This window comes from Cherax quadricarinatus, chromosome 23, assembly GCF_038502225.1.
Source record: "Cherax quadricarinatus isolate ZL_2023a chromosome 23, ASM3850222v1, whole genome shotgun sequence".
Classification (NCBI taxonomy): Eukaryota; Metazoa; Arthropoda; class Malacostraca; order Decapoda; family Parastacidae; genus Cherax; species Cherax quadricarinatus.
In genome coordinates, this window is record NC_091314.1 from 7,512,214 (window position 1) to 7,531,378 (window position 19,165).

Here is a 19,165-nt window from a genome sequence, read left to right on the forward strand (position 1 = left end):
GTGGAGACTTCAAATTTTTTCTTAATCAGGGCGAGTGCTAAACCTGTAATGGCAGTATAATTCATAAGGTATTGAAAGGATAGATTCAGGTTCTTGGGTCAAGAGTTAACCTTACAAGTTTGGCACTTTTCATCTAAAAGATGTGCTATAATTTAACGTTTGAAGAAAAATTCCTTCATTTCAGGGACGGAGCTAAACTTCAAGCAGTGAGATCATCATTTTAAGTTTTTGTATGCAGTTTAGGTTGTTGAAAGTGGTTACTGCTGATAAGCATCTGGATTCCAAAATGACTAATGTTAAATATTTAACCTTGTGATTTTAGATATAGTATTTAAAATTTACATGTGTATACACTGTCAAGGTAAATAAAAATTTTTAGTTGTTTCTATAAAACTCTATTTTTTCAATACAATTACAAAAAATGTGTGCATTAAGTACAGCAAATGTGGTCATCTCGTCAAGATTTTGCAGATGTGCAACACGGCCAACTCTCCCTGGACACAATTGTGTAGATGACCAGCAGAAATCACATTGAAGCAAATTAAAAAATAATTCCTGACACTGACTTGTGACATTTAATAAAAAAAAAAGTAGGAATTTACCCTTGGTTGTCCTGGAAGTGCTTGACTATCAACCTTGGGTTCGTGAAGAAGAAAAAGTTATATTGCATTTATCACTTCCGCTAAATAATTAAAGAATAAGGAGAGGATGGGATACTATCTCAAGCCAGTGTGGCTGAAAGTTCCAGTGATCCTGGCTTGTGTTGAACATTTTAAAAGTTTAAATATTGTAATGGCACATAAATCCTTAAATATGTTATGTAGCAAATGGTAAGGGGTGGGGCACTGCAGAGCATTAAAACATGCCCTGCATTTAAGGCACAAATATTTGGGACCAAATTGTTACAGGTATACATAAAATAATGCTTACAATAATTATATTGTAGACAATTTACACAGGAGTTTGATGTATGCATATAAAACTATGGTGTATGACACTGAACAGCATAGCCTAATAATCATCAGGTAATTATATGTATACATACAGAACTATGGTTGACAACAATTATAGCATAGCACCATATATCATAAATGCTGAACAAACACTGAATCACATACAAACATTTATGAGGCTCAAGTGACGTACAAGTGTTTTTTTTTTTTTTTAAATTTAAGATCTTGAAATAAGTCATACTAATTGAAAGTGCAATAATTGAGCAAATAAAAATCTTGCTAAGCCTCTTACAATTCTCTCCCTGTTCTTCATATTACAACTTTCAACATTAATGAGTATATTTAAAAAAAAAAAAACTGGTTTCAGTTTCTTGTTCTTGACTACCCCATCCCTTACTAACGAACACAACAATACAAAATAACTGTCGCTAAGCAAGTTATCATCCCTGGAAACAATGCAGCAACTCATCTATGTTATAAGAAAATAATGAGTATAACATTACTGCATATTCCCTTTTTGATAAACTTTTTTAAAAGATACTGAATGTAGCCCATAGCTACTTTCACAAAGGCTTTGGCTTCAAAACAAGGAGTCTTGTATCTACAGCTTAAAGGTTATATAATGGATAACTTTTCTCAGAAGTAATTAAAGGAGACCTACAACTGTTGAATGCTAATTTCTTTTAGTTTTATTTTAAAACAAATTGCAATTTTCTGTACACTCAAGAATTAATTTTTTACAGGCGTAAGCAATAACTTGCAAAACCTGACAAAAAAAAAAAAGGGGGGGGGGGTCACCATCTGCAAGACAACAAAATGAGCTGTAAATACACAATACCAGTGCTGATTCTGAGCACCTCCAAAGGAACATTAAGACAGGATGGTGGCCAGAGATGGAGGTATAAGAGTGATAAAGTAACCAATGAATCAACCAATACAACTTGCATTTGATGGACAAAACTACTTGCCCTTGTAAATGTCTTATATTAATATACTTATTATTAGTGATGGCCAAAGTTCCTAACACCTGTAGCCACCTGAGAATCTGCCACATTACTGCCTCTCTGTTCCATGATATTCCTACTGTACTTGGGAAACATTAGTCTAACACAACAAATATTAATAAATAGTTTAAATCTGATGAATACTGGGCAAAGGTAGATACCCAGAAGTACAGGAAAGATGAAGATGACAAGGTTGCAAGTCTGAACTGCAATGCCAAGATAAATGAGATCAAAGTCTGAACCCTGAATAGCTATTACAGACTGAGTTTAGATTTGACCTTTCTGAGCTGTACATTGTCAATGGCAGTTCTGGACCTGAACCAAAGTTACAATGGGGACACACTGTAACATAACCTGATGGACATGATCAACCTAATGGTTACTCAAGTAAAGCTATGGTAAACCTCACTAGTGGCTGTTAATAAGCAGACACTCTGCATAGGAACTGCACTGAGCCAAATAAAAGAGATAAGTAATGATAAAAGTAAAAAAAGCAGCCAACAATTTCAGCAGAACCTGTACACTACACATTTTTACACCTAGAGAAATCGGTATATTTCCAGTACCTACTTAAAATTTTGCTTTCTTTTATCTACATACTTCTCTAAGAAAAAGTTTAATATTAAAATTGTACAACTTTGAACAGATATTTTGTACAGTAGACATTTACCCTTCTAGATTTTAAAGATTTTATTATTAAATATTAAATAGTTATAGTAAACTAAAGCATTCACATTCAACTTCTGTATTTTGAAAATTAGTAGTGAAAAGACAGTGATCCTGTTAGCTTATTACAAGGGGAAACATGATTCTAACATTCAACAGAGTTTGAAACATACAACCAGTAGTAGGTTATGAAACAAAAGGCTATGGTTGATAACAACCAACTTCAAGTTAAAGAATGTGGCTATGGCTGGACAGCTGGTTGGTTACTACTGAGCAATAGACTGAAGACAGTCCTCAACACAAACATTATGTACAAAGTCTCCACATTCACTTGGCTCACATGACTAATCAATTGATGCACCAGTCTAACACACAAATACACCTTTCTCTCTCTCTCTCTCTCTCTCTCTCTATACTGTGTACAACCTTTCTGAAGTTTACTTGGGAACTGGCTACATAAGACAATATTTAACACGATTACGGTTCTATATATTGGCGAGTAGATTCATTGTGAGAGCTGTAAATATCCCAGTCTCATTTCAACTGCATCTCTGCATGTGACTGGCCGTGTGATGCTGGGACTTTGCATGGAGAATGCAAACTCCATAACTCGCTTAAACATCACCAGCTTCTTGGATCAGAGGGACTCAGATCTGGTAGTCTCTTGCATCTACACTTCATCTGGGGCCATGTCACAATTGTTGTTGACCGTGTTGGCAGAAAGAGTGCTTGGGGCCTGGTAAAATATGGCTTGGGTTAGTTGGGGTCGTTAGAATTTGGAAAAAAAGATATCCAAATACTAAAAAGGAAAAATTATATAGGAGGAATTACGCTGACAAACTACATTATATTGCGCACATAATGAAATACAACAAAAACTAGAAAAAAAAGTTAGAAGTGTGCATCATATTCTAAATTTTATAATTAATGTTAGAATCTGATTTTTTTTAATCATGAACAACTTATTTCTATAATGCCATGTGGAACACCAGGGTAATACAACGAGACAAAACAACACGAAGGTTTAATGCAATGGCAAATGAGGTGGGGGTAAGAAAGGCATGACAAACAAGCCAACAGGTCATGGTGACTGTTACAACTCATGCCAAGAAGTGTGTTGGGCCAACATGAGAAAGTTGGACAACGTGCCACAAGGGTGGTCGGTAGAGCTCTGGGCTCATGCACGCGCACTACTGAGGCCCTTACTTACATGCACCACATGACCTTGCACGGGTTGCTTCCTCACAGAGTGAATTTTGTAACAAGATGTGACAGGCACCATCTCCTGTTGGTGGATAGATAGGGACATCAACCCTGGTGCAAGTGGAAGGGAAGCTGAGCTCAGGGGTACAATCTGGGCTGTTCTATCACACCCTCAATTGTTTTTAATCACACACTTGCACTCAAAAATTGTTCTCTTCACTTATATTTGCATCATACAACCACAATTTATTAAAATAAATAGCCAAGATAGCCAAATACTCTCGTCAATTTGTTTGTCACATTTTCAACAACAAAAAAAAATCCTTTGAGCCCCCACTTTTATTCCCTTCAGAGGAACTACCACCTGCCAAGAGACTTAAGAGAAGATAAGATACTGCTGGAGTACAATGATTAACTTCTAACAGCTCTATTTAATTAGACTCATAACATATAATTTACAAAGTACAGAATTAACAAAACTTCCTTTAGTGCAAATGAAAACCTTATTCCCCAGTTAAACGTGTGTGTTATGTACATGTTTGGTGCATGCATGTATACATGGTTACAATGCTGGGTCTGCTACCAGAGTATCTGTCCATTATTTATTCAGTTTTCACTCAGTCCTGAAGTAATCAATGGATAATTGATTGACCCAAATGTCCTTGAACTCTTGCTGCAGACATGACATGGACAAAATGTGGCAGGACTCCATCTTCATATTCCAGGTATTCTCAAAAGGATTGAGGTCTGGAATATTCCTTGGTCACTGTTAAACCTCAATATTTTTCTCAGCAAGCCACTTACTTACTTTTTTTGGCTTTGTCAGGGGGTGCTATCATGCAGAAAGGTGGTGCTGCCAGGAATTTAGAAAATATTCAGCAGGTGGTCCTTGACAACAGTGATGTAGCAGTCGGCATTCATTGTAAAGTTTTTGCAAAGTAGAAACTCACACAGCCAAGTAAACTGCTAAAGCAACCCCAAACCCTGATGGACTGTGGGTGTTTTAGAGTGCTCAGTGTATACAGGGTCATACCTGCTCATGGAGGAGGGGTGCCTCACCCTGCTTTGACAACCTTGAATGCATTGGAAAACTGCAAGTGTTCCTTCTTCATATGGGGTATGAGTAGGGTTCCCCTTGCAGCATGACTTGGTAGGCAGTGATGGATGCACTAAATCGAAGAGTTCAGGAGGCATTTCTTTGAGCTGTGATGCAAAATGTCTGTGTATTTCTACATAATTCTCTGCACAGAATATATATGTGTGTGTGTGTGTGTGTGTGTGTGTGTGTGTGTGTGTGTGTGTCTGTGTGTGTGTGTGTGTGTGTGTGTGTGTGTGTGTGTGTGTCTGTGTGTGTGTGTGTGTCTGTGTGTGTGTGTGTGTCTGTGTGTGTGTGTGTCTGTGTGTGTGTGTGTGTCTGTGTGTGTGTGTGTCTGTGTGTGTGTGTGTGTCTGTGTGTGTGTGTCTGTGTGTGTGTGTGTGTGTGTCTGTGTGTGTCTGTGTGTGTCTGTGTGTGTCTGTGTCTGTGTGTGTGTGTGTCTGTCTGTGTGTGTCTGTGTGTGTCTGTGTGTGTCTGTGTGTGTCTGTGTGTGTCTGTGTGTGTGTGTGTGTCTGTGTGTTAGTTACCATTTGGTCCTAGGCACATGTCGATTAGACACTAGGCCTGTTGTATGTGCATGCGTGTGTGTGTGTGTGTGTACTCACCTAATTGTGGTTGCAGGGGTCGATACTCAGCTCCTGGCCCCACCTCTTCACTGATCGCTACTGGATCCTCTCTCTCTCTGCTTCCTGAGCTTTGTCATACCTCTTCTTAAAACTATGTATGGTTCCTGCCTCCACTACTTCACTTGCTAGGCTATTCCACTTGCTGACAACTCTATGACTGAAGAAATACTTCCTAACGTCCCTGTGACTCGTCTGAGTCTTCAGCTTCCAGTTGTGACCCCTTGTCCCTGTGTCCCCTCTCTGGAACATCCTATCTCTGTCCACCTTGTGTGTGTGTGTGTATGTGTGTATGTGTGTGTATATGTGTGTGTGTATATGTGTGTGTGTGTGTATGTGTGTGTGTGTATATGTGTGTACTCACCTAGTTGTACTCACCTAGTTGAGGTTGCAGGGGTCGAGTCCATGCTCCTGGCCCCGCCTCTTCACTGGTCGCTACTAGGTCACTCTCCCTGAACCATGAGCTTTATCGTACCTCTGCTTAAAGCTATGTATGGATCCTGCCTCCACTACATCGCTTCCCAAACTATTCCACTTCCTGACTACTCTGTGGCTGAAGAAATACTTCCTAACATCCCTTTGATTCATCTGTGTCTTCAGCTTCCAACTGTGTCCCCGTGTTGCTGTGTCCAGTCTCTGGAACATCCTGTCTTTGTCCACCTTGTCAATTCCTCTCAGTATTTTGTAAGTCGTTATCATGTCCCCCCTATCTCTCCTGTCCTCCAGTGTCGTCAGGTTGATTTCCCTTAACCTCTCCTCATAGGACATACCTCTTAACTCTGGGACCAGTCTTGTTGCAAACCTTTGCACTTTCTCTAGTGTGTGTGTGTGTGTGTGTGTGAGTATAAAGCTGCAATATTAGGCAGTGTATAGTTATGGGCTGAAGGAACTTTCATAAAATGGAAGGGCGGCTGAAGTATGCTCAGTTAGGTTTATGAGACTATTATATTATTGTAACCACAAACGAGTGGTACTGATCAATAACAACACTGCGTTAGCCAGGACAGTACAACATGGGTTCGAATCCTTGGCTAGCAGTGTTGTTATGGATATATTAGAAAACGAAACGTTTTCTTATAATTACGCCCTAGTGTTTGCCCACGTGTCTTTTTAACCCTATCGGTGTATATACAATGAGTTATATACATTTCGGTACAAATGCACATCTCTGTGTATACTCCACCCTCCACTACATTAATCGTGGTACTGTACTTGTAGCAGCGAGTTACGAGATATATAGTGTGGGATGGAGCACACTTCAAGGCTTCCTGCGTCAGTGTTTTGGTCAGGTTCCACTGCGTACGTTATAAATATATACATGGCTGTCTGCCTCATGAAGTATTTATAATACAGACAGTGGCACCTCAGATTGTGGGTTCGAATCCCGCCTGCAGAGTTGGGTGCGTACGTACGCTTACACACACACACACTCGACCCCTGCAACCTCAACTAGGCGAGTACACACACACGTCAAGAAATTAGAGAAAGTGCAAAGGTTTGCAACAAGGCTGGTTCCAGAGCTAAGGGGAATGTCTTATGAATTAAGGGAAATCGGTCTCATGACACTGGAGGACAGGAAGGTCAGTGGAGACATGATAACAACATACAAAATACCGCATGGAATAGACAAGGTGGACAGAGGCAGGATGTTCCAGAGATGGGACACAGAAACAAGGGGTCACAATTGGAAGCTGAAGACTTAGATGAGTCAAAGGGATGTTAGGAAGTATTTCAGCCACAAAGTTGTTAGGAAGTGGAATAGTCTGGCAAGCGATGTAGTGGAGGCAGAAGCTATACATAGTTTTAAGACGAGGTATGATAAAGCTCATGGAGCAGGGAGATGGAGGACCCAGTAGCGGTCAGTGAAGAGGCGGGGCCAGGAGCTGAGTCTTGACCCCTGCAACCAGAATTAGGTGAGTATACAGTTGGAAGTAAGGAGTCACAATTGGAAGTTGAAGACTCAGATGAATCACAGGGATGTTAGGAAGTATTTCTTCAGTCACAGAGTAGTCAGGAAGTGGAATAGTCTGGGAAGTGATGTAGTGGAGGCAGGATCCATACACAGCTTTAAGAATAGGTATGATAAAGCTCATGGAGCAGGAAAAGTGACCTAACAGCAGTCAGTGACTCGACCCATGCAACCAAACTAGGGGAGTACAACTAGGCGAGTACACACACACACACACATACACACACACACACACACACACACACACACACACACACACACAAAATTATAAAACATGACCTGTACTTGTGCAACAAACACATACATACTCAGCCCGACATGAAGCCAGGTTTCCCTAATGACCCCACTGTCAACCAGCCTGTTGGTGCCAGAGGCACTGCGATGATTTCGCACTTGTATTGTTTTCTCCGGCTGGAAATCCGTGCTGGTCATAATTCTTAGATACTTTACACTAACCAGTGTTATATAGCTTATTACTTTTAATTTCCCAGGTTAAAAACCATAAGGTCTACCTGGAGGTTATTCCGGGGATCAATGCCCCCGCGGCCCGGTCTACGACCAGGCCTCCGGGTGGATCAGGGCCTGATCAACCAGGCTGTTACTGCTGGCCGCACGCAGTCCAACGTACGAACCACAGCCCGGCTGATCTAGCACTGACTTTACGTATCTGTCCAGCTCCCTCTTGAAGGCAGCCAGGGGCTTATTGGCAATTCCCCCTTATGCTTGGTGGGAGGCTGTTGAACAGTCTTGGGCCCCGGACACTTATGGTGTTTCTCTTAGTGTACCAGTGGTGCCCCTACTTTTAATTGGGGGCATTTTGCATCGCCTGCCCAGTCTTTTACTTTCGTAGGGAGTGATTTCTGTGTGCAGATTCGGAACCATTCCTTCCAGGATTTTCCAAGTGTAGATTATGATATATCTGTGTGTGTGTGTGTGTGTGTGTGTGTGTGTGTGTGTGTGTGTGTGTGTGTGTGTGTGTGTGTGTGTGTGTGTGTGTGTGTGTGTGTGTGTGTGTGTGTGTGTGCGCGCGCGCGTGCGCCCCCACTTCTAAGTATTCATACTGCTAATAAATACCAGTAATTCTAAAACTTAGTGTGTGTGTGTCTGTGTGTGTGTGTGTCTGTGTGTGTGTGTCTGTGTGTGTGTGTCTGTGTGTGTGTGTCTGTGTGTGTGTCTGTGTGTGTGTGTCTGTGTGTGTGTGTCTGTGTGTGTGTGTCTGTGTGTGTGTGTCTGTGTGTGTGTGTGTGTGTGTGTGTGTCTGTGTGTGTGTGTGCGCGTGCGTGCATGCGTGCTCCCCCGCTTCTAAGTATTCATACTGCTAATAAATACCAGTAATTCTAAAACTTACCAACAGTCATTCTAACACTTATCAATTCTACTTATAAAATGTTGAAAGTAACTAGGTTGTAAAATTTAGCTTGTCTCATCTTCAACAAGTGTCTGACGTTCTCTCTCATTAGACCGCTTTACTCCTCACACTCTCGTCAACCCTATCTTCACATTATCTATGCTATTTCTACTGTAATTCTGGTAATAGCTTGCGGGAGTGAGTGACCAGTATCTAACAGTGGTGCAGAGACCAGAATCTGACATGCAACCTCAATAGGTGAGCAATACTTGCGCTGGCAGCGGCGCGATGACAAGTAGCCAGATGCTGATGATGTAGCCGTTGTACATAGGCCTTGTATCACTATTTTGAAAATCCTTCACCCGTGATGTTTATAACCATATATGCTCATACATCCCGCGTTCCTCAAGTGATTTCACTTTTCACTTATGATAGAATACACTTCACATTCGGTGGGCTACACTTTGTATTTATAATGGCACACAACTGTTGTGACGTCACTGCTTCAACAGGCCTACTCTTGCCACCTTCCCTATATTTATTTTTATTTTTATTTATTTATTATTAATTTGAACATGATACATAGAAGTACAAGGAAATACAGTGGTTAAGTGTAACATGCCAAAGCCCCTTGTATGCAGAGCATTATGGGTAGGCTTAAAATTAACTTAAGATTAACTAAGAGATGATATATTCAGTGGTAAACATTAAACAAATAACAATTAAGCACAAATGAGTATTTCAAGGACAGATCATATTGTCATTTACTATGTTGCTGTGCATTCAGTATTATTATTATTATAATCAAAAAGAAGCGCTAAGCCACAAGGGCTATACAGCGCTGCAGGGCAGGAAGGAAGCGAGGGCATCAGGTGGCAAAAGGGAGGTGGATGAGTAATAGGTTACGGATAACAGCGGAGCAGTGGATGGTGAAAGGGTAAAGGGCAGCAAGAGACTGAGCTAGAAAGGGCTGAGGGGAGTGCGTAAGGTATCATCATCAGAGTTTGTGGAGTAAATCAGTCGTTGTCAAGAAGTCAATGAGAGAGTCAGGATTAAAGGAGGGTCCATCAGCAAGAAGGGAAGGTAAAGAGAGAGTAGTAGAACGAAGACGGCGTTGGAGGTAAATTCTGCGTGCTCGTTGATAGAGAGGGCAGTCTAACAGAATGTGGCTAATCGATACTGGAACTTAACACTGCTCACAGAGAGGTACAGGGTGCCTCTCCATGAGATACCCGTGAGTAAGACGAGTGTGGCCAATGCGAAGACGGGAGAGAGTGGTCTCCCAACCACGGCACTGATGACAAGAAGACGGCCAGTAACCTATGCTCGGTTTAATAGAATGAAGTTTGTTACCAAGCAGAGTTGACCAACGTTGTTGCCAACGGGCACGAAGGTGGGCAGCTATTGTAGCAAAATAGTCCAGAAATGGAACACCTCTATAGGAAATTGGTAGGTCATGTACTGCTGACTGCGCAGCAATGTCTGCCTGTTCATTGCCCTGTACGTCAACATGACCAGGGACCCAACAAAAAATAATATCTTTATGCTTCGTAGAGATACGGCGTAGCCAAAGTTGGATATGGAGAACTAGGGGGTGAGATGTATCAAATTTTCGTATAGCCTGTAGAGCACTAAGGGAGTCTGAAACTACCACAAATGATGACACAGGCATAGATGCGATACAAATAAGTGCTGCAAGAATGGCATACAGTTCAGCAGTAAAAATGCTAGCCGAAGATAGTAAATGCCCCCGCACGACGCTGTCCGGAAACACTGCTGCGAATCCGACGCCGTCTGAAGACTTAGAGCCATCTGTGTACACAGCGGTGGCATGAGAATGGGAGTGGAAGTGATCAAGAAAAAGAGAGCAGGAAGCCACCATAGGCAGTTGAGCTTTCGAGCAAGGGAGTGAGAAAGAACAGACCCGAACAGCTGGAACTTCCCAGGGGGGTAGGGAAAAGTGAGATGCTACATGAACATATAAAGGTGGTAACTGAAGGGAAGACAAGAGTGAATGTAGGCGAAGAGAAAAGGGACGGAGCAAACAGGGGAGGCGAACGAATAAAGAATGTCTACTAATATCGGTGACCATTCTATAAATGGAAGGATTGTGTAGATCGTAAGAGCGTACATAGTAGCGAAGGCAATGGGCATCACGCCGATCTGACAATTATGGAACATTCGCTTTGCATAGAGGCTCTCAACAGGGGAAGAGCAAAAAGCACCAAGGCACAAACGTAATCCTTGGTGATGGATAGAGTTAAGGCTAGAGAGAGTAGCAGGAGAGGCCGCGGAATAAATCTGGTCACCATAATCGAGTTTCGATAAAACGAGGGCTGAATGTAGGCGAAGCAGAGTTCGACGATCAGCTCCCCAGGAAAGATGAGCAAGGGTTTTAAGAAGGTTTAGCCGGCTGTGACAAGTTGCCTTCAGAGAGGTAATGTGAGGTTTCCAGGATAACCTACGGTCAAAGAGAAGGCCTAGAAACCTGACTGTATCACGTTCAGGGATACGGGAGCCATAGAGATACAAAGGATGATCGGAGATAACAGAGCGTCTAGTGCAAGTAATTTGGTGAGTTTTGGTACTTGAAAATTTAAACCCATGCGTGGTGGCCCAAGTGGAAACACGGTCGACCGCATGCTGGAGAGAAACTGCAATAAGATGACAGTCAGCGCCTGCACAAGCAATAGCGAAGTCATCAACATAGAGTAATGACCAAATATTGGGTGGAAGAACAGAGGCCAAATCATTTATAGCAAGGAGAATAAAGTGTTGTGCTTAGAACACATCCCTGAGGGACACCTTCAGCTTGGACGAAGTCCGGGGAAAGAACATTATTGACTCAAACACGGAAATGTCTGTCAGTTAAAAAGTTCTTAAGGAAGGATGGTAGATTGCCTCGGAGGCCTAAGGAATGGGCCTGGGCCAAAATATTATACCTCCAAGTTGTGTCATATGCCTTCTCAAGGTCAAAAAATATGGCAATAACTGAGTGATTATTCGCAAAGACATTACGAACATACGTATCCAAGCATAGTAAGGGGTCTATGGTAGAACAACCCTTATGAAAGCCATATTGACTAGCGGAGAGACTGTTGTGTGTCTCTAAATACCACATTAAACGTCGATTTACGAGACGTTCCATCACTTTGCAAACTGCACTAGTAAGAGCGATGGGACGATAGTGGGAGGCATCATGTCCTGTAGTACCCGGTTTGCGGAAAGGGAGAACAATGGCAGATTTCCACAGCTGGGGAAGAACTCGTTGTGCCCAAATAAGATTGAAGAGGTGTAAGAGGACTACAAGAGCTGACCGATGTAAATGTTGTAACATACGAATATGAATGTCGTCAGGCCCAGCTGCCAATGATCGGCAAGCTGAGAGCGTTGCTTCTAGTTCTTGAAGTGTAAAAGGCACATTATACTGTTCTTCTCTGAGAGAAGAAAAGTCCAAGGGTACTAACTCTCTGGCAGACTCTGAGGAAAGAAACGAGGGGCATAGATGGAGCCCTCGGGAAATACGGACCAGATGTGTGCCAAGTTCAATGGCAACGTTGAGAGGGTTTGCTACATCAACACCAGCGACCCGTAGAACAGGAGCCGGGTCAGGAGAGTATTTACCACTCAATTTCCTCACTTTTTTCCAGACTGCACTCATAGAAGAAGCAGAGGTGATGGTGGAAACATAGTCTCGCCAACAAGTGCGTTTAGCTTCACGGATGACACGGCGAGCGATCGCACGCTTCTGCTTAAAATTAAGAAGTCTCTCAGCGGTTCTATTGTACCGGTACCTGCCCCATGCAGCGCGTTTCAAACGTACTGCACGAGCACAAGCAGGAGACCACCAAGGCACACACTTCTGAGAATGCCTGCCTGAGGTTTGGGGTATAGAATGAGAAGCTGCGGTATAAACTGACGTCGAGAAGATGTGTAGGAGCTCATCAATGGAGGATGAAGAAGGAACCTCACTAAAAGCACTGAGGCGTGAGTAAAGATCCCAATTTGCCCGATCAAATTGCCAACGAGGGCTACGGAAAGGTGGTGAATAGGAAGGAGAAGTAAGAATGACTGGAAAATGATCGCTGTCATGTAAGTCCGGTAGAACAGACCAGGTGAAGTCTAGTGCAGTGAAGGAAGAGCAGACTGATAGATCGATGCAAGAGAGTACGAGTACGAGGATAAAAATGGGTGGGAGTACCCGTATTTAAAACATGGAGGGGGTGAGAGGCGAGAAAAGCCTCCAACTGGATGCCACGTGAGTCACAATGAGACCCCCCCCAGAGGAAATGGTGGGCATTAAAATCACCAAGTAACAGAAGTGGTGGTGGTAAGGATGAAACAAGAAAGGCAAAGTCTGGGATAGAAAATGCTCGAGAAGGAGAGAGATATAAAGAACATATTGTAAACCACTTATTCAAGTGGATACGGGCTGCAGTGTAATGCAGTGAGGTATGGACAAATAGTTGACAGTACGGAATATCATTGCGTAGAAGAAGGGCACTTTCATTAAAGGTCCCATCTGAGAAAGGATCCGAAGAATACAATAAATTATAGCCTGAGATAGGTTGGAAAACAGCCGAGTGTAATTTTGGTTCTTGTAAGCAAGCACCAACAGGGGAAAACCTGGAAAACAACATCTGAAGCTCACCCCGATTACCCCTGAGGCCGTGGATATTCCACTGTAAATAGGCCATGATTGGTGATGAAGAAAATACCAGGAATCTGTAGGTAAAAGCACCTACGGACTAGAGGGGTTAGAAAAGTCAACGTGTGGTGGCATTGGAAGACGTTCAAGCAGCGAAGGAACGGAGCGTTGCGAAGAATGGGGTTGTGAAGATGGAGGAGAGGGAAGAGAAGGAACAGGAAGTGAATCAGTGTCCATTGAAGGTTTAGTCTCTGCAATATATTCTGAAATGGCTTCAAGTGTTTCTGAATTCAAAGATGTATGGGAGATCATATTGGAGATAGAAGGAGGAGGGTGAGTAAAGATTGGGACAGTAATGGACTGTACTAAAGTAGAGGGGGAGGGAAGAGTGTAAGGGACTGGAGATGAAGTGTGGGGGGAGACAGAAGAGGCAGAAACCTGGGAGGTGGCAGAAGAGGGAGAAACTTGGGAGGGGACGGGGGTGGAAGGCATAGTACGAGGAGGAGGGTGAATCTCCACACTTGTAATAGAGCCAGAGAGAGGGGAAGAACTAGGTACAGAGACTGGAAAGGTAAAGTGTGGAGGTGGAAGAAGGGAAGGAAGGGGCAAAGAAGATTTGAGCAATGTGGATTTTTTGGACTTCTGAGAAGTAGAGGGGCGATTGGTATTAGGTGTCGTACGAGGTCTTGTCGATACTGGGGCTTGTGAGGAAGGACGCGAAGATGTGAGAACAGACTGAGTTGTAGTCGGGACGTCAGAGCCAAGGACAGCAAAAGGATTAGATGCCGGAGTGGCTATGGGAGGGGTAACAACAGAGGAGGCTGCAGAAGATGGGACCCCAGAAGTGGGGGGATGTTTGGAAACACGAGAATAAGAAACACGGGGTAGTCTCCCTTGGAGGCGGAGATGAGTAACTGCCATAGCATAAGGGAGACCTTCTGCCTCTTTGAGGTAACGAATTTCATGTTCATTTAAGTAGACCTGGCAACGGCGGGAGTACGAAGGGTGAGCTTCATTACAATTAAGACAAGATGGAGGTTGACTGCAAGATGTATTAGAATGGTCATCGGCACCACAGACTGGGCATTCGGCCATAGATCTGCAATATTTCGCTGGGTGACCAAAACGCCAGCAATTTCTACATTGTTGCGGTGTAGGTATCACCTTTCGAACTTGTAACCGATGTCCCGCGACATATACAGAGGACGGGAGTTCTCGGCTGTCAAAAGTTAAACGAGCCACATTGCAAGGGTAACGTCTCCGCCCCCGGGCAGGAAGGACGTAAGTGTCTACTTTGAGGATTGGGAGATCCTGGAGTTCCAGCTGTTCAAGAATGTCATTGCCACATGACTGGAAATTCTGTTGGACTATGGTATGGGGCAGAATGACAGTACCACTACAAAAATTGAGAGAAAGATGTTTTTCAATAGTGATAGGAGTAGTATCGATATTCGAAAGGAGAGAAAGATCATGAGCTTGGGTAGCATTCTGGACAGTGACGATGCTCGTACCGCTCTTGAGAGCATGAAATGAAATATCTCTACCAACATGACGCAGGAGCGCTTTGCCAATACTATGGTCAGAAAGGTAGGCAGAAGAAGAAGTCGGTCTTAAAGTAAAGAATTTAGTCCATTGTGTGGTCCGAAACTGAGCGTGGAGAGGGAGTGCTTGACGTGTCGGTCTTTTCCGAGTAGAATGGGAAGGTAACGAAGGAGCATCATCAGGAGATTGACGTTGGCGTTTAGGAGTAGGACCGGAGTTGGTCCGGCGTGAAATGGGCGAAATGTGGGAGAAATCCCAAAGGCCAAAAAGAGGAAGGGCAAAAGGGAGGGGTGGGGAGGAGGAGGAGGAATGGAAAAAGGGGAGGATGGGATAGGGGAGGGGAGAATGGGGGGTAATTAGGTTCGGTCTGAGGAAGAAGACCGACAGGTCTAATTCCTCAGACCAAGGGCCTCTTCACCACGCCAAGGAGCCCCCCTTGAAGAGGTGTGCATTCAGTAGAATGGAGTGTTCTGTTAGGTATTGTAATTAAAAATAACAAAGTTTGATTGGGTCACAGGGTAAACATTTATGAGATACAATTATTCAGTATTTATTTAGTTGAGGGTGAGTAAGTGATTTTTAAGAAGAGACTTGAATTTATAAACAGTGTTTCTTTTATATTCACAGGTAATGAATTCCCTTGTTATATATTTTATATTTCCTTTCTCCTAATGGGTTGGAGGGAGGGGGTAAAGGAGGTTTTGTGTGCGAGGGGCTTGGACTTCCAGCAGGCATGCTTGAGCGTGTTTGATAGGAGTGAATGGAGACAAATGGTTTTTAATACTTGCAGGGGTCAAGACTCAGCTCCTGGCCCTGCCTCTTCACTGATCGCTACTAGGTCCTCTCTCTCTGCTTCCTGAGCTTTGTCATACCTCGTCTTAAAGCTATGTATGGTTCCTGCCTCCACTACATCACTTGCTAGGCTATTCCACTTCCTGTGTGTCTGTCTGTGTCTATCTGTGTCTGTCTGTCTTTAGACATCCTCCTTGGCCATCCAGTATGGGGGTTGTGTAGTTGGAACGATATCTGGTGGGAGGACATGGGCAGCAGCAGCAACACCATTATGCTGAACTTTGTTCGTCCAGTACAGTAACAAATTTCCTTTATGGTGACGTTTTCTTGTCTCCAAGCCAATATACAACTTTTTTCCTCACTATTCATCTTTACATGATCCATATTTATCTACTTGGCACAAAATTATATAGCACTAAATACAGCTCCAAATCCAAGGTATCTTGGGGTAGAACAATACAACAGAACACCTTACTTCACTGCCATATGCAGGCACACTGGAAAGTGATATTAAATCAAGAGTTGACAGATAATGCCAAAAAACATTCAGTTGAGGTATAGCATCAAATACACAATATGAATCCGGACTGCTTTATACTGTTTATAATGGAGGATGCATCACCTTTATGAATGATAGCACCCCATCACAAGGCCCCCCCAAAAAAATAACCAAGTGGCTTGCTGAGAAAAATATTGAGGTTACACAGTGGCCGGGGAATAGTCTAGACCTTAATCCCATTGAGAATGTCTGGAATATCATGAAAAAGAAGATGGAATCTTGCCACATTTCATCCATGTTGTGCCTGAAGCAACAGATCAAGGACATTTAGGTTAATCAGTCATCCACTGATTACTTCGGGAATGTGAGTGAACACATGCCCAAACAGCTTCAATTGCTCATGAAGGCCAAAAGGAAGATGACAAAATATTAATGTAAGCACAATTACAGTTTTTGCTCTACGATTGTACTGTTTCTTTTCAATGATTTCTGTAATAATAAAGAGGAGGCCCGGATTAATTTTGCGGGCACTGTAGGTCAGGTGTATCCAAGAAAATCTGAGCTAAGGAAGGAATAATGGTAATATTGAAATGCCTATTATGGAAAGAAAAGAGGAACTAAGTGTATAAACTCAAGAATTATGTGGGATAGAATATAGATGGGATGAAATTAGTGAGTTATAGTCAGCTCTCATAGAAAGCTCCTCTATATATAGTGTGATTTTTTTGCAAATATGATTGACAAAAAAGTGCATCCAAAATTGAACAATGTATACCATGAAGGCCTTTCCATGTGCTTTTCAATTTTAGATGTACTTTTTCAATCCCATTAACAAAAAATTACACTATATAGAGGAGCTTTACACAAGATCTTTAGGGTAATAGTGTACATGCACCTGGTAGGCAAGAGGAACACAGAAGAGATTTTGGGAGGTGCTGAGTGAATGATTAGGGAGTTTTGAGCCAAATGATAGAATTATTGTTATGGGGATGTAAATGTTAAAGTGGGTGAGAGAGTTGTAGAGGGTGTAGTTGCTAAGTCTGGAGTGCAGTTATGTGAAAGAGATATGGCAATAGGTACTATTTTGTGGAAAAGAGGATAAGCGAGTATACAAAGTATGATACAGGGTGCAATGATAGTGATTTAATAGACTATGTATATATTAGTAAATAAAATGTTAATTGGTAGACTTAAGAATGTGCATGCTTTTAGAGAAGTAAAAGGTATGTCAGATCATTATTCAGTGGTAAATACAGTAAGAGTAAGGGGTAGATGGAGTACAAGGAGATTGACAGTAATGGTTAAGAGGGAAGTGAAAGTAAATGAATTAAGGATAGTGACAGTTTTGGAAAGAGATAAGCAATTGGAAGGAAAAAGGTGGACTAGAGACAGTGCAGGAAATAAAGAAGAGGTCAAGGAGGTATGTGGTAAATTTAAGAATGCATTGCTAGAGTGAACAGCAAAGGTTTGTGGGTATAGAAGGGCAAGTACAGGTGGGAAGAGGGATGATGAGGTAATAAGAGTGAAAAATTAGTATATGAGGTTTTTGCAATGTGAAAATAGGAGATGGAGGAAGGAGGAGGTGGCAAGAGTGGTAAGGTAGTGCAAAAGGATAACCAATGAGAAAATAGGCAAGTCTTCGTCAGCAAATTTTGCTTAGAATATGAAGCTGTTTTGGAGAAAGATCAATAAGGTGAGGAAGCAAGGAGAGCGGACTTAATGCAAGAGGGGAGATTTTAGATGGGGAGGTGGAGGTACTGGAAAGATGGAGATAATATTCTGAGGAGTTGTTGAATATTAGTGATAAAGGGAAGGCATGGGACAGGGAGGGATAACATTATATAGGAGTGAGGAGCCTGAGACAATGATTGATGAATGACAGTGAATGTGTTTCCTTCTTTGGTTCACCCTGCCTAGGCAGGAGATGGCTTTTTAGGAAAAAAAAAACTTTAAATTTAAAAAAAAAATCCTGTACTGCAGGTAGTCAATGATAGCAAATTCCTTTGATGTTTGGCATGAAACAGACACACAGCTCATACAACCCAATGAACATTACTGAGACTGTAATTGCTTCAACAGATACTTAAAACAAAACTGAAAAAAACAGAAAAAGAAAATTTTTTATATCCTCATGGCAGGACTTTAATGGGCAACTATGACCATCTTCTAAAAATAAGAGTAAAAACTGCCCCTCCCCTCAAAAAAAAAATTATGAGTTAAAAAAGGAAACCTATAAAAAACCTAAGATTACTTATAATTTTTACACACACAAGCATTTTTATAGTATAGTAGATCGTCGATTAAGATACGGTCCATTAGTACATTTTCACAAGACCACTGAGAAATTGTGAAATTTTTTCCATCACACTCTAAAAGGCAGTACAGGAAGGATAATTACTGATAATTTCACTGTAACTACACACTGCTGTGACTAAATTAGCCGTTTCCTGCATACCAGTCAATACGTGCAATGTTTTCATGTCCTTTGCATCACTGGGGATAAAATGTGAGCATACTGGAGATGTTTGTATACAAATTGAGAGGGTTTCCTTCCTTTTCATAATAAAGGTTATAATGAGGACACTAAATATGTGAATACAATACCTAATGTATATATTCTGTGCATTAGTTTGGGTGTTAAAACCATTTTGTGATAAATGATTTGCATATTCTGGCTTCACAGATCTTGCACTGTCCGTAAGAGTGACTACCACCAGTTCATATATCCTCTGCATCTTTTCCTTTGTATAGTCAAGGTTAAAAAAATGAAAGGAACCTGGATGTGTGTATGCAGTAACTACTTCACATACAATAGACGTCAA

General features: G+C 42.1%; 2 protein-coding genes across 11 annotated transcripts in view; one reads left to right on the forward strand and one right to left on the reverse strand.

The window, feature by feature from the left end:
- Nucleotides 1-1,389, forward strand: part of tos (Exonuclease tos) — a 42,530-nt gene extending 41,141 nt beyond the window's left edge. For both annotated transcript variants that reach the window (XM_070087825.1, XM_070087826.1), the window contains one exon: nucleotides 185-1,389. In XM_070087825.1, the coding sequence (XP_069943926.1) occupies nucleotides 185-224 (40 nt within the window). In that variant the 3' untranslated portion in view covers nucleotides 225-1,389. The remainder of the gene's footprint in view (nucleotides 1-184) is intronic.
- coro (protein coronin) overlaps nucleotides 1,096-19,165 on the reverse strand; it is a 114,948-nt gene continuing 96,878 nt past the window's right edge. For 5 of the 9 annotated variants that reach the window (XM_070087830.1, XM_070087829.1, XM_070087831.1 and 2 more), the window contains 2 exons: nucleotides 3,834-3,908; nucleotides 1,096-3,359 (listed from right to left, as the gene is read on the reverse strand). In XM_070087830.1, the coding sequence (XP_069943931.1) occupies nucleotides 3,294-3,359; nucleotides 3,834-3,908 (141 nt within the window). In that variant the 3' untranslated portion in view covers nucleotides 1,096-3,293. The remainder of the gene's footprint in view (nucleotides 3,360-3,833; nucleotides 3,909-19,165) is intronic. The other 4 variants (XM_070087834.1, XM_070087836.1, XM_070087832.1 and 1 more) reach the window with 1 other exon arrangement.